Source organism: Gopherus evgoodei, chromosome 4 (genome assembly GCF_007399415.2).
Source record: "Gopherus evgoodei ecotype Sinaloan lineage chromosome 4, rGopEvg1_v1.p, whole genome shotgun sequence".
Classification (NCBI taxonomy): Eukaryota; Metazoa; Chordata; order Testudines; family Testudinidae; genus Gopherus; species Gopherus evgoodei.
The window spans coordinates 137,264,253-137,276,191 of record NC_044325.1 but is presented as its reverse complement, the minus strand read 5'-3'; the positions used below and the strand labels follow the sequence as shown (position 1 = coordinate 137,276,191).

The following is an 11,939-nucleotide window of genomic DNA, read 5'->3' as shown; positions in this document are numbered from 1 at the left end:
ATCAGTAATCACAGCACGATTAGTCATGGTGGAAGGTGCTATATAGCATTTATAGTGTGGCATGGTGCAAGATTGAGCTGTTTCGTTAGTCAGTGTCAATTGGTAATTGGGGTATGGGGGAGAAAAGAAAGTGCTTTAATTAGCCATTGCATTTGGTTTGTACAATTTCTGGCTACACCTAAATGTCTTTTAGCAGGCCCATTCTAGATTCATATGTATCATCAGTAAACATTCCCAGAAGTATATAAAGATCACACTGCACATCACAGTCTTCCCAGACAAACCACATGATTTTAGAAACGCAGGGCTGGAAGGGACCTCGAGAAGATATCAAGTCCAGTCCCCTGCACTGAGGCAGGACCAAGTAAACCTAGACCATCCCTGACTGTGGGACAACTATGTCTTGTGTCTTACATACAACACTCCTGATAATGCACCCCAGAATCGTATTAGCCTTTTTTGCAGCTGCATCACATTGACGACTCACATTCAGCTTGTGACCCACTATCACCCCCAGATCCTTTTCAGCAGTACTGCCCCCTAGTGAGTTATTCCCCACTATATAGCTGTACATTTGATGTTGCCTTCCTAAGTGAAGTACTTTGCACTTGTCTTTACTAAATGTCATCCTGTTGGATTCAGACCAATTCTCCAATTTGTCAAGGTCATTTTGAATTTTAAACCTTGCAACGCCTCCCAGCGTGGTGTCATCCGCAAATTTTATAAGCATCCTCTTCACTCCATTCTCCAAGTCATTAATGAAAATATTGAATAATACCAGATTCAGGACAGATCCCTGTGGGACCCCAACTTGGCAGCAAACCATTGATAACGACTCTCGGAGTATGGTCTTTCAACCGGTTGTGCACCAACATTATAGTAATCAGATACTTTTCCTCAAAGATCCGCTCTAGTTCAACCACTGCTATTGGACTGGAAGCAGGAATTAATAGAGCTAAGTCCCATGGTCTGTGCTATTCAGGCGGTCAGACTGGAGGATCACAGTGGTCCCTTCTGGCCTTGAAATCTATGAATCTGTGAGAGACATTAGTAATTCTGAAAGAAGGGTGGGTTTGGAACAAGTGGAAGTTAGTGGTACCCAGGCCACACATGCATTACAAAGTCAATGGGCCCAATTCACCACTCACTCCCACTTGCTTTATCCCAATGTAAACAATGGCGTTTTTACCCCATCGACTTCAGTGGAGTTACTCCTGATTTTACACCAGGGTGAGTGAAGGGGGAATCAGGCCCAGTGGAGTTACTCCTGATTTACACCAGGATGAATAGCGGGGAATCAGGCCCGGTGGAGTTACTCCTGATTTACACCAAGATGAATAGCAGGGGGAATCAAGCCCAATCTGTAGATTTTGGGAAAACAGAAGAGCTGATGTGACCAGTGCTGTCTACTGCAAAGACAGCGGGGTAGTGGGGATAGAGAGAACACAGGAGGAGGAGCATTGACTTTCTGTGTGACCTTGGCCAGGCCACTTAGGCCAAAGTTTTTTTCAAAAGCATCTGGCTCAGCGTCTGGCTGCCCAGTTTTAGACACAGGCCAGATTTTCAGAGGGGCTGAGCAGCCCACAGCCTCTCCTGATCGACATCTGGAGACGAATCCATCTTATAAATCCCGGGGCCGAGAGACCCTGTCTGGGGAAAAGGCGCGCCTGGCTCCAGCAGGGATTTTCCCAGGCTGAAGCTAGTTCTCGCCCAACGGTCCCTGTCTCCATCCGGCCAAGCCATCCCCTCCCCTTGCCCTGCCCATCCAAGCCTTGGAGCTTAGAAAGCACAGGCGCTGGACAGCGGGGAGGGAATTTACACCACGGAGAGGGGGAAGAAATACCCTCCTTGATCACCTAATAAACCCCATGCTGCCTACTGCCCGGGCCGCCCCCTCTCCCCCCCATCAAAGCAAACAGCCTCTGGCTGGCAGTGGGAGTTTGCTGTGGGCTGTGGGAGCCATCAGGCGTTCAACCTGGGGAGGGCAGGCACAGCCCCTTTCCTTAAAGAGTTAAAAAAGGTGAAGGCCACAAGCCCAACAGGAAAGAGGGGGGTGAGAGAGAGTGAGAGAGAGAACAGAACATCCTGTACCCTCGGCATTAAAAACAGCCTGGCGAGGGGGAGGGGAAGGAAGACAGAGAGACAGAGCAAAAAGTCTTTAGGGAGCCACTCAGCGGAAGGGAGTGTGAGGCCTCTGCGTGTGTGCGTGTGTGTGTGTCTGTTTTCAGAAGCATAAACAGCTCACTGACGGCAGGGCTGAGTGGGCAGGCTGGGGAAAGGCAGCCTGTGGGTGTCCCCGACCCCTGCCATGCCCTCAGGCTGCAGTCACTCTGGAACCAGGGTTCTGCCTCGGAGCCAGGCGTGTTGGTGCCCACGGGTGGGCGGGGCGGGGCTGCGTGCACACGGATATGACTGGGCAGGCATGGATGGGGTGTATGTGTGTGGGCATGCCTCATCCTAGCAGAGTCACATCGCTGGGAGCCTCCAGGCGTCATTACGGCAACTCGTGACACCTAGAGACGAAGTTATCGCCCTGAGAAAGCTCCAGCTGGTATAGAACGTCCATCTGCCTAGTAACACAGGTCACCGCAAGCACACCACCCTGCTGCTCTGCTCCCTGCGCTGCCTCCCACGGGACGGGGCCAAGTCTCTGTCCTGACTGGCAAAGCGCTGCCTGGGACTGGCCCTCGATACTGGAGAGCTTGCTGTCCTCCACAACCATGGCCTACAAGTCACAGCTCCATTCCTCAGACACAGGGAGGCTCACACATGCAGGAGACAGAACTGCCAGGGGAGCTGGACCTGCTCCTGCAATTGAGAAGAGACCATGCCCCTGCCAGGCTCAGAACTAAATGCCAACCCCATGGATTTAAGTCTCCCTCAGGCAGCTCCTGTCCCTCAGCCCCCACCCACCACACATGGGCCCTGCTCCTCACCCCACTGCTTTGTGCCTGCCCCTACTTTGCTAGCGGAGTAGAGCTGAGAAAAGAGGCCCCCTGCTTGATCAGCTAATCTCCTGCCCCTGCCCCATCAGCTGCTGCTTCTCATGCCCAAAGCCTAGCGCATCCATTTCTGCAAAAGCTCCAGCGATGCCCCCGTGGGCCAGGCTGGATACCCAGGCCCCCTGCATGCTCGGTGTGACTCGCCTGGGTCCCTGCCCCAGTATCCCACTCTGCCCTCCTTGATGCCTGTGTGCCTGCCCCCCCAGGGTGCCCCCTGCTCTGAGAACTGCCCAGCACCTCACTCACCAGGGCCCCTTTCTGCATTTGTTAAAGCTCCTGGATTCAGCCGGCTAGTTTTTGGTTTAAACCAATATTTACCATAGCAGAAGCTGCCAAAATAAAGCTGCAGCCTCACCAGTAAATATAGGTCCGAGCTGGAAAATCCTGATTGTTTTTGGCTCTGGGCCAGATCTCTCAGTGCCCCATTCCCACATACTCCCCTGCCCCCCACACTCATGCTCTGCAGGGTTGAGCCCCCAGCTGCTGCAGCCACAGCAGAATCCCCACTAGAGTTTGCAGAACAGGGCCTGTGACACACAGCTGAGCTGTTCACATTCCAGCTGGCAGCGGGGTGCCAGGGGACCAAGGGACAGACCAAATATGCCAGCTCATGTCCCCCTGCTGCTGAAATGCAGCAACCTCTGAAGTAGGACTGGACGGCAGTTTGACGGGGCACTACCACCTTCCTGAATAGTTTGAGACAGGAAGTGAAGAATCCTGCCCCCAGTTCTGGGGAGAACCTGGAGAGGCCGAGCATGGCCCAAGCAGAGGTTTGCTCAGCGCACTGAGATTAACACCCAGACCACTGTTGTGGCACAGAGCAGCCAGGGGTCAAGACATGGGTGTAACCTCTCACCTGAGGGAGCACAGCACCCCCGGGCGTTCCAGATGGCACCTTCCTGTTTCTGGGAAGCCCCGGGGTGAGGTTGGGGGCAGGGATGGGGAGAGCGTTTGGAAACACTTGGAGCATCTGCAGTAAGATGCGGGTTTGGTGGGAGAGTTTGGATGTGCTACAGCCTTCTGTGCAGCAGGTAGGTTGCTCAGAGGGAGTCTCCCTCCAGCCCACCCACTCGGTCCAGCACCCTGTGGAAATGGTGCCTTTGCCCCAGAGGATCCCTCAGAGGCTGGCTGGTGGAAACCCTCTGGCCATCTCCAGGACTTTGCTGCCCTCCAATGGTGTATGCTGGATCTGCCTCAAGGGATCCAGCAGCAAGAGCTGGCTGGGGCCCTTGGGTTCAAGGAACACATCCTGGATGCTCCCAACCCCCCCATCCCATTTAGAAAGATGGAGCTGGGGCAGTAGCAGAGTCACACTCTCTTCACACAGGTGCTGGCTTCCAGTGACTGCATTAATACCTTGCTGCAATATGGTGCTTTTCATCTGCAGATCTCAAAGCACTCTACAAAGGCGGGCAGTAGCACTATCCCATTTTACAGCTAGGAAAACCGAGGCACAACATGTTGCAATGGGCCAGTGACAGAGTCAGGAATAGAACCCAGCTCTCCTGAGTCCCAGTCCAGTGCTTTATGCTCTAGGCAACACTGCCCCCCTTTCATAGATCACACCCACCTTGGCACCCCAGGCTCTCCAGAAAGAACAGTCTGCCTTGTCCTCCTGCCTCCAAGCACTTCTGGCATTCTGTCAGGGCTGCTAGACAGTAACACAGGGTCCAGAGCACCATATGCTTTAAAAGACACTGGTGACTGACTCCCACCCCAGAACAGCAACCCCTTCCCCCCCTACCACCACTGGCAAACAAACAACCCCCCGCTGCTGCATCCCCAGCAAACAGTGCAAGGTTTCAATCTCGCGGGCGGAGCACTCCATCACCCTGCCCATGACCGAGTTGGGAAGGGACGGGGAACGTGAGAACAGTCCACCACTCAGCGACCAGGGTTCAGATCCACAGCTGGATCCAGGGGCCAGTTAGACTCGCGACAGAGAAAGTTGTTAGCTGCAGAATTTGGATCCTGACCCTGCTGTGGATCTGAACTTCCCCAGAGCCTGCAGGTGTTTGGATCTGGGGTGGCTGAGGTGAGAGCCCCTTCCTGCTCCAAACAGATGAAGGGTTCAAACATCAGAGAGAGGAGGAATAGTTTAATCCTGGTAAAGGGAGGTGTCTCTAGGAGTGAAGGGACCAACCGAGGCAAGGGACCATCAAGACTGACATCAGAAAACTTCCTGATGGTGAGAACGGTGGAATAGTCTCCCAGAGGAAGGGATGGGAGCCCTATTGGTTCAGACATTAAAACTAGACTTGGCCAATTCCTAGTCATTGTACTGTCCTGCACTGGCCGTTTCCCAGCGGTTGTCATGCATGGATCTCAAAGCACTTTACCAGGGAAAAGGAGTATCATTGTCCCCATTTCACAGATGGGGGGAAGGGATTTGCCCAAGCTGACACAGTCTGAGCTAGGAACAGAACCCAGGAGTCCTTCCTCCCACCCCATCCCTCAGCCGGTAGGAAACACACCCGGGGCAGATGTGCCACAGATGCCATGATGGACTCTGGTGACATCACAAACCATGTGATGAGCAGCTGAGTATTTCCAGCTGGGGGCCTATCTGAAGCCACTGTTCTGGGCCCGTAGGAGTTCCGGTTCTAGAGCACAGCTCCCTCCTCCCCTCCCCCAGCAGGTTCTTGGTGTTTCCCTCAGAAGCCACCAGGCAGCGAGGCAAGAAGATGGAGTACTTAGAGATGTGCACCCGTAAAAACATGCTCAGCGTGGCCACGGGAGCTGGGGCCATCTACCTGCTCTACAAGACCATCCGAGCAGGCCTGAACAGCCCCTCCTTCAGCCTGGAGCCTGTCAGCATAGCCAGTGAGTAGTGGGAGCAGCTGCCTGCTTCCAGGAGATCTTGGTGCAGCGCCGTTCACAGGCGCCATTGACAGCAGCTCGCCCTGGTGGGAGGGCTCGGCCCAGTGGGCTAGCAGAAGGGATCAGGCCCTCAAGGACGAGTTACTCCTGTCGCTGATACCCTGTGATCGTCATGTAGTGCTTGCTGGTGTGGACTCGAGGGAAACTTGAGCAAACAGGCGCCCCCATGTTCTAATCCCAGCTCTGCAGCTGGCTGACCTTGGGCAAGTTACTTCACCTCTCTGTGCCTCAGTTTCCCCATCTATTGGAGATGAGTCCAAGCCAAAATCCTGGACTCAAACGACCTCTGGGGAGTTTGGATCCAGAGCTAACTTTGCAGCCCAGGCACCTCTCTTGTAATGATACTTGCCCCCTTCATCAGGGGAGCCTAAGGCCCTTAGCATTAGCTTGCTAGCGTCAGGAGGGCGAATGGAAGTTTTAAAGGGTCAGATAGCATCATGATTATGTACAGTCAACGTGTTTACTGAAAGTGCCGTGGGAGTGTTGATTAGAACAGTCCGGGCTGCGGAACATTTGTTCTGTCACCTTTGTGTTGTTATTGTTGTGATTCTAAATAGCACTGGGTTATTTTGCTTGGTTGGTTTGTTTATTGCCCTAATTTTGAGTGAGGCCTTGTTAAAGGTCAAAGCCCATCTCTCTCCCTCCCCTCCCTGAAAGTGTCATTCCCTCACTGCCAGCAGGGGGACCCCTCTCCCAGGTAACCTAGGTGGCTGGTACAGGATTGCCCATCTATGGCAGCCTCGATGGAGTTTTTCCAGTGTGATCCCATGGCCTGATGCCAAGCTGCCCCTCTAGGCTATCCGACAAACCTGCAGCACGTGGCTATTCCCAAACTGCTGGTCCCTGAGGGTTTGTAGGAGGATCTTTGTCTCATACCCTTGCAGAGGCAGTGCTGGTACCGGTGCCAGCGCCGGCTTTCCAGGCTTTGCTGGCTGCTGCATTAGGCTCTCCCCTCCCTGCTGTAATGCTAAACCTCTGCGCTGGGCCATGGTGAGCCACTGCTGTCCGCCTCCCATCCACCGGTGCACCCTCCGACCCATCGCGGCAGGGATACCTCTAGTGCCGCAGCAGGTTAGAACAGCCTCACTCACGGAGGGGCAGTGGGCACAGAGTCTCACTTTGGAGAGAGAACTGGATCAGGGCCCTGGGTCAAGCTCCCCAATGGGACACATGGCTGAGTACTGTTATGAATGGCTGGATTGTTTGCCTTAAACTCATGGCATAAACTCCCCTCACCCCCTTCTACATGCCAGCCTGGTGCCCTGTGCATGTGGCTCTCTCCTGGAATCCTTCCTTTCCCCATTAGATGATCAGACTGCTCAGGGGCTTGGCAGAAAAGGGACAAAATCCCCATTCCTGTTGAAAGGGATGAGAGACAGGGATGGCCCAAGTGAACAGGGACACCTGCTCACCCTCTCTGCCCTGCTGGACCCACAGCCTGTGGGATGCTTCAGTTTCAGTTTGTTTGAAGTCAATGAACCTTTGGTTTATTGGGTCTGGCCTGTGTGGTCTTTGCACCCCCAGAGACCAGCCTGAAAACTCAGAGCAAAACTCAGCTGGGAGCACAGCATATTGCCCAGTTTGGGAGAGATGCTAAATCCTGGGGAATGAGGGGAGTGCATGTGGAACTCAGCTGAGGTTGCCTGAAAGGTCCATGAACCATGGCAAAGCTTCTGGCCAACCAGACCCCTTTGCCTTGTCTGGGTTTGGGCTTTGTCACACATGGCCCAAGAGCTGAGCAAGGAAATTTCTCTGTCTCAGAACAATAACGTCCTCCTCAGTAGATCTCACAGTGCTTTACAAAGGAGGACAGTATCATTATCCCCATTTTACAGATAGGAAACTGAGGCACAGTGCAACAAAATGACTTGCCCCGGGTCACTCAGCAGCAGAACTGGGAATAGAATGCAGGTCTCCTGAGTCCTCAGCCAGTGCTTCAGTCACTAGGCAACACTGCCTTATGGTATTAAAAGCCTCCCCTGGCTGCTCTCCTCTTTGAGCTCAGCTTGCAGGCTGGGTGGCTTCACACCAGCTTCCAGGGGGTGAACTCTGCTACCTGTGTCTTGCCCTCCCCTCCACACTAGTGACTTATTGCTGGGTGATTGTTCCTAGGACTCGCTATAGAGCCTGGGAATATTGGTGTGAAAGATTCCGGAGAGCTGCGGAGGCTGCTGGTTTCCCTGAACCAGAAGCAGGACGATTATGCCAAGAGCATGATATTACACAGCATCACCCGCTGCGTTTACCTGCTGGAGTCAGAGGTGAGAGCAAAGGCAGGCCAGTCCTTTCAATCAGAGATTCTTCCAAACTTGCTGGGTGCTGGGAGAAGAGAGATTCTGGGTCGGGGTGGAAGGTGGAAGGTAGAAAGACGGACCAGGGTGCAACTCCCGAGCCAGGCTCTGACCTCAGCTGGCATCACAGGCTCAATGAGTTTTCAGGGGACTCTGCTTGCAGTTCCATGGTGCCAAAGAATCTCTCCCTGATGGGACCGAGCAGGCAGAGATGCTGTTTAATGAGAGATGGGCCCAGGCTGTAAAGCCTGGCTCTGGACTGTGTGAGTTTGAAGGGGCTGAGGATTTGGCTCTCATGTTTATTAACAGAGCGAGACCGGTTTCTTATCACGTCGTTTCTCTAACACTGGGAGCACCCTGTCGGAAACCAGTGCACCCTGGTCTGTGCTCAGAATTCCCTCAGCTTCAACGACCTTGCATCTGTGCATGTACAGAGCCTCTTAGCTATTCCCAGTGGCTGCACTGGCCCAGCTCAGAGAAAAGCCCAGGGCGCCTTCAGACACCTCACTCCCCACAGCAGACCACAGACAGCAGATTGAGGTGGAGCGGAGACGGGGTGGCGCAGGCCTCTTAACGTAACGCGAGCCCCACGGCAGAGCAGAGGGGAATGGGACAAGCTAGTGGGGCTGGGCACAAATGGTTGCTAGATCTGTTGTACAAGATTAACTAGACCAAGTGCCTCGGGAGGGCAGTAGACATGGGACATCCCTCTTGCGCACTGCAGGGGGGCCTCTGGGTCCTTGCTGGTGTGGTTCAGTGGGAGAGATGGGATGGAACAGACACAGGGGCAGAGTTAATCCAATTCTTGTCCCTCACCCCTGTAAACGGTGGTCCTCACATGGCAGGGCTGGTCCTCTGGCTGGAACATGGCCGGCTTTAAGAGACAGTACCAGGGCTTCAGCCCTGGGCTTGGTGGGGCTCTGCCCGGGCTCAGCAGCTCACTGCCTAGTCACCCCATTGGCAGACTGATTGGAAAGGAAGCTCTGTTGGCTCTCTCCCCACACCCCCAGGTACTTATATGGCTCCCAGCCCCACAGTACCTACATTTAGGGGCACAAATAATGAGATGCCCTTGCATGTGTTTTAATTCAACTCTACTCATGTCTGTGTCTTACTTCTCCAGGCCTCAGCCTGTACCTATGAGGACATCAGACAGGTCGCCTCAGCCTTGGATGACAAAGATAAAGGCATCAAAATCCAGGCGTTAAATGCCCTCAAGGCATTTGCTGGTATCCGGAAGTTTAAAATTAAAATCCAGGTATTTGCTCCCCTCTCTGCCTCTCACTCAATATGTCTGGACTCCTTTGGCTTCAATGTTACCACTCAGCCCTTTGCCTCTGGGGTCGGCTGTATTGGATCTCTGCCTGCGCTGATCTTTCTCTCTGAAAGGGGGTCCTTCTTTAGAGTCGCACAAAGTCCAGTAGCAGGCACCCTTGGAGGCTTGGCTAGGGGGCTGCACTTGCCCCAGGCCTTTGGAGTCGGGTGACCAGCCATGGGGCCACTCTGTCTTTCCATGCAGGAGTTTGTGCCCAAGATCCTGGAGCTGGTCACCACCATTTGGGACACAGAGCTGCATATTGCTGGCCTGAGACTGCTGAATGGCTTGCCCTTGCCGGATCACACCCACCCGCTCCTGAGACGGATGATACCTTCCTTGATGGAGATTCTGCAGACGGGGAGCACTTTGACCCAGGTACAGAAATGGGGGCATTCCTTCTCCTCCAGCCAGGAGCTCCTGCACCATGATGGATGGGGAGTCCTGTCTGGGACAGGAGTCAGTGTGAGCTCCTTCTGCACCCTGCCCTCGAGCAGTTCCCTAAGAGAGCCGCTGGCAACTCTGCCATGCTGCCAGTAGTAGACAGGACTGGTCCTCCACGGGCTTGACAAGCACTAACTCGCCTCACCCCTCAGATCAGATTTACAGATGGGAAACTGGGACTTGTCTAAACCCACACCGTGTGTGCCTGTCCCAGCTCAGCTTGGAATGCAGGTGACATGGGCTCCCAATCCTGAGCTCAGACCACTAGGCTGGTCTTGTTCTCCTACAGCCAGTGCTCCTGCCCCATTCCCTACAGCGCCCCCTGCTGGGTATGCCTGGGACTGGAGTAGCTGGGAGCTCCCCCACAGCCATTGATCCTAGGCCCATGCCCTACGGTGCCCTCTGCTGGGAGAGGCTGGGGCTGGAGTGAGCCTCTGTGAGTTCTCCCACCTCATTCCCTTCAGTGGCTCCTGCTGGACACTGACCTTTGCTTCAGCAGTGACGGGGCCCAGCATGGAATTCCCCTCCCTGAGTCGTGCTCAGACGCCCTGCCCTGTTTCCTTAGGTGCAGGTGCTCAAGCTGCTGAGCAGCCTGGCCCAGAAAGAAGACCTTCTGTATGACATCATGAACTGCCAGGTAAGGGCCAGCCTGCTAGCAAGGCTGGGAGTGTCTTGAAGAGCTGGGCCCAGGGCAGATGGGCGCAGGGAACACAGAGGAGGCAAGGCTGGGGCCATCTGGAGTCCTCTATTGTAGGTGGCACAGGCTGGGCCTGGCATTTTCCCCTTATAAGACCCAGTTGCTTATGACTTTGCCAAACTTCAGCTGCCCAGGCTGATGTTTCCCCTCTGGGACTGTGCACCAGACTGAATACCCTTGGAAGCATTAATGCGAGGCATTAATGTGGGGCGGGGCAGCAAAGTGCTTTCCCCCCCTGCCCCCACCCCCCCTTGCGTGCCAGCTCTCCCTCACTCTCTGCTCCAGACCCTGGAACTGAACTGCTGAGGTTCATAGACACCGCCTTAATTTTCCTGCCCCATCCTTCTCCATCAAGAGAGGGGTGGGTCTGAGATTCCCCTGAAAAGCTGATCTCAAAGCGTTTCAGGCCCAGCCGGGGCAGAAAGCCAGCACCTGAGAACGCTCCAAACTCATTGGGCAGGGCTCAGGGATTTGGTTCAAGCACAGAGAAACTGCTGCTGTTGCTTCTTCTTTCGAGGCTGGCAAGGATGAGCAGAAATCTACGGCCCTGGCTAGATCAGAATCCCCCCAGATCCTTGGGACCCTGTGCATTGCCTTTGGGGGGGATCTTCCACCCTCCCTCCCATATTCCCACCTGGCAGAGCCATAGGGAGGAAGCATGTATGGGGGGGCGCAGATCAGGTCAGCCCATGGCAGTACCTTCCGTGGGCCCCCAGGTGCACCCTGACTTCCTGAACCTCTTCCACGCCTCACTGCCCGGCAACCTGCTGTATGAGGTGTTGGTGTTCGTGGAGAAGCTGAGTGAGGGGCGCCTGACCCCGCAGTACCAGTCGGTGCACTGGGAGTACAATGAGCTGTCCCTCCACGAGGCGCTCTTCGGAGAGGACTCCCACCTGGCCGACCGTCTGCTCTCCCTTATCATCCACCCGGAGGAGGAGGTGCAGATCCAGGCCTGCAAGGTTATCCTGAGCCTCCAGCTCTGCAAGGAGGAGGAGGCCAAATTCAGCAGACAGCGCATCGACTGCTCCTACTTTGATGAGGATGACAATCCCTGAGCTGGCTCGCGGCAGGGATGGGGTAGAGCCAGATCAGACTAGAAGAATCACCAGAGGCTAATAAAAGAGCTCAGGAGTGAGGGGCTGTTGCTATCTGTCTCTGTCTTTCCCCAGGAAGAATCCAGTGTCATTGGGGATCTCACAGGAGCCTGGCTCCTAGCACAGCACTGCAGCCCCTGGGAAACATCCCCTGCCCCCTTCCTTGGTAACTAAATTCAGGCCTTAGTTAGGCTGGGGATTTGCCCTGATTCCAGC

The 11,939-nt window shown here is 54.6% G+C and overlaps 1 protein-coding gene across 1 annotated transcript; it reads left to right on the top strand.

Moving 5' to 3' along the window:
• The first annotated feature begins 5,686 nt into the window (after window positions 1-5,686).
• ARMC12 (armadillo repeat containing 12) lies at window positions 5,687-11,684 on the top strand. The gene is made up of 6 exons (XM_030562207.1): window positions 5,687-5,825; window positions 7,995-8,143; window positions 9,297-9,431; window positions 9,693-9,866; window positions 10,498-10,569; window positions 11,346-11,684. Exons 1-6 carry the CDS (start codon window positions 5,687-5,689, stop codon window positions 11,682-11,684), a joined length of 1,008 nt encoding a protein of 335 aa, XP_030418067.1.
• Window positions 11,685-11,939: the final 255 nt, after the last annotated feature.

What these genes read in the sequence shown, in the direction of transcription:
- ARMC12 (XM_030562207.1), top strand. Translation starts at nt 5,687, where the DNA reads ATGGAGTACTTAGAGATGTGCACCCGTAAAAACATGCTCAGCGTGGCC. An exon ending in AGTTTAAAATTAAAATCCAG is followed by an intron (nt 9,432 to 9,692) that starts GTATTTGCTCCC and finishes CTTTCCATGCAG; the next exon opens with GAGTTTGTGCCCAAGATCCT. An exon ending in ATGACATCATGAACTGCCAG is followed by an intron (nt 10,570 to 11,345) that starts GTAAGGGCCAGC and finishes GTGGGCCCCCAG; the next exon opens with GTGCACCCTGACTTCCTGAA.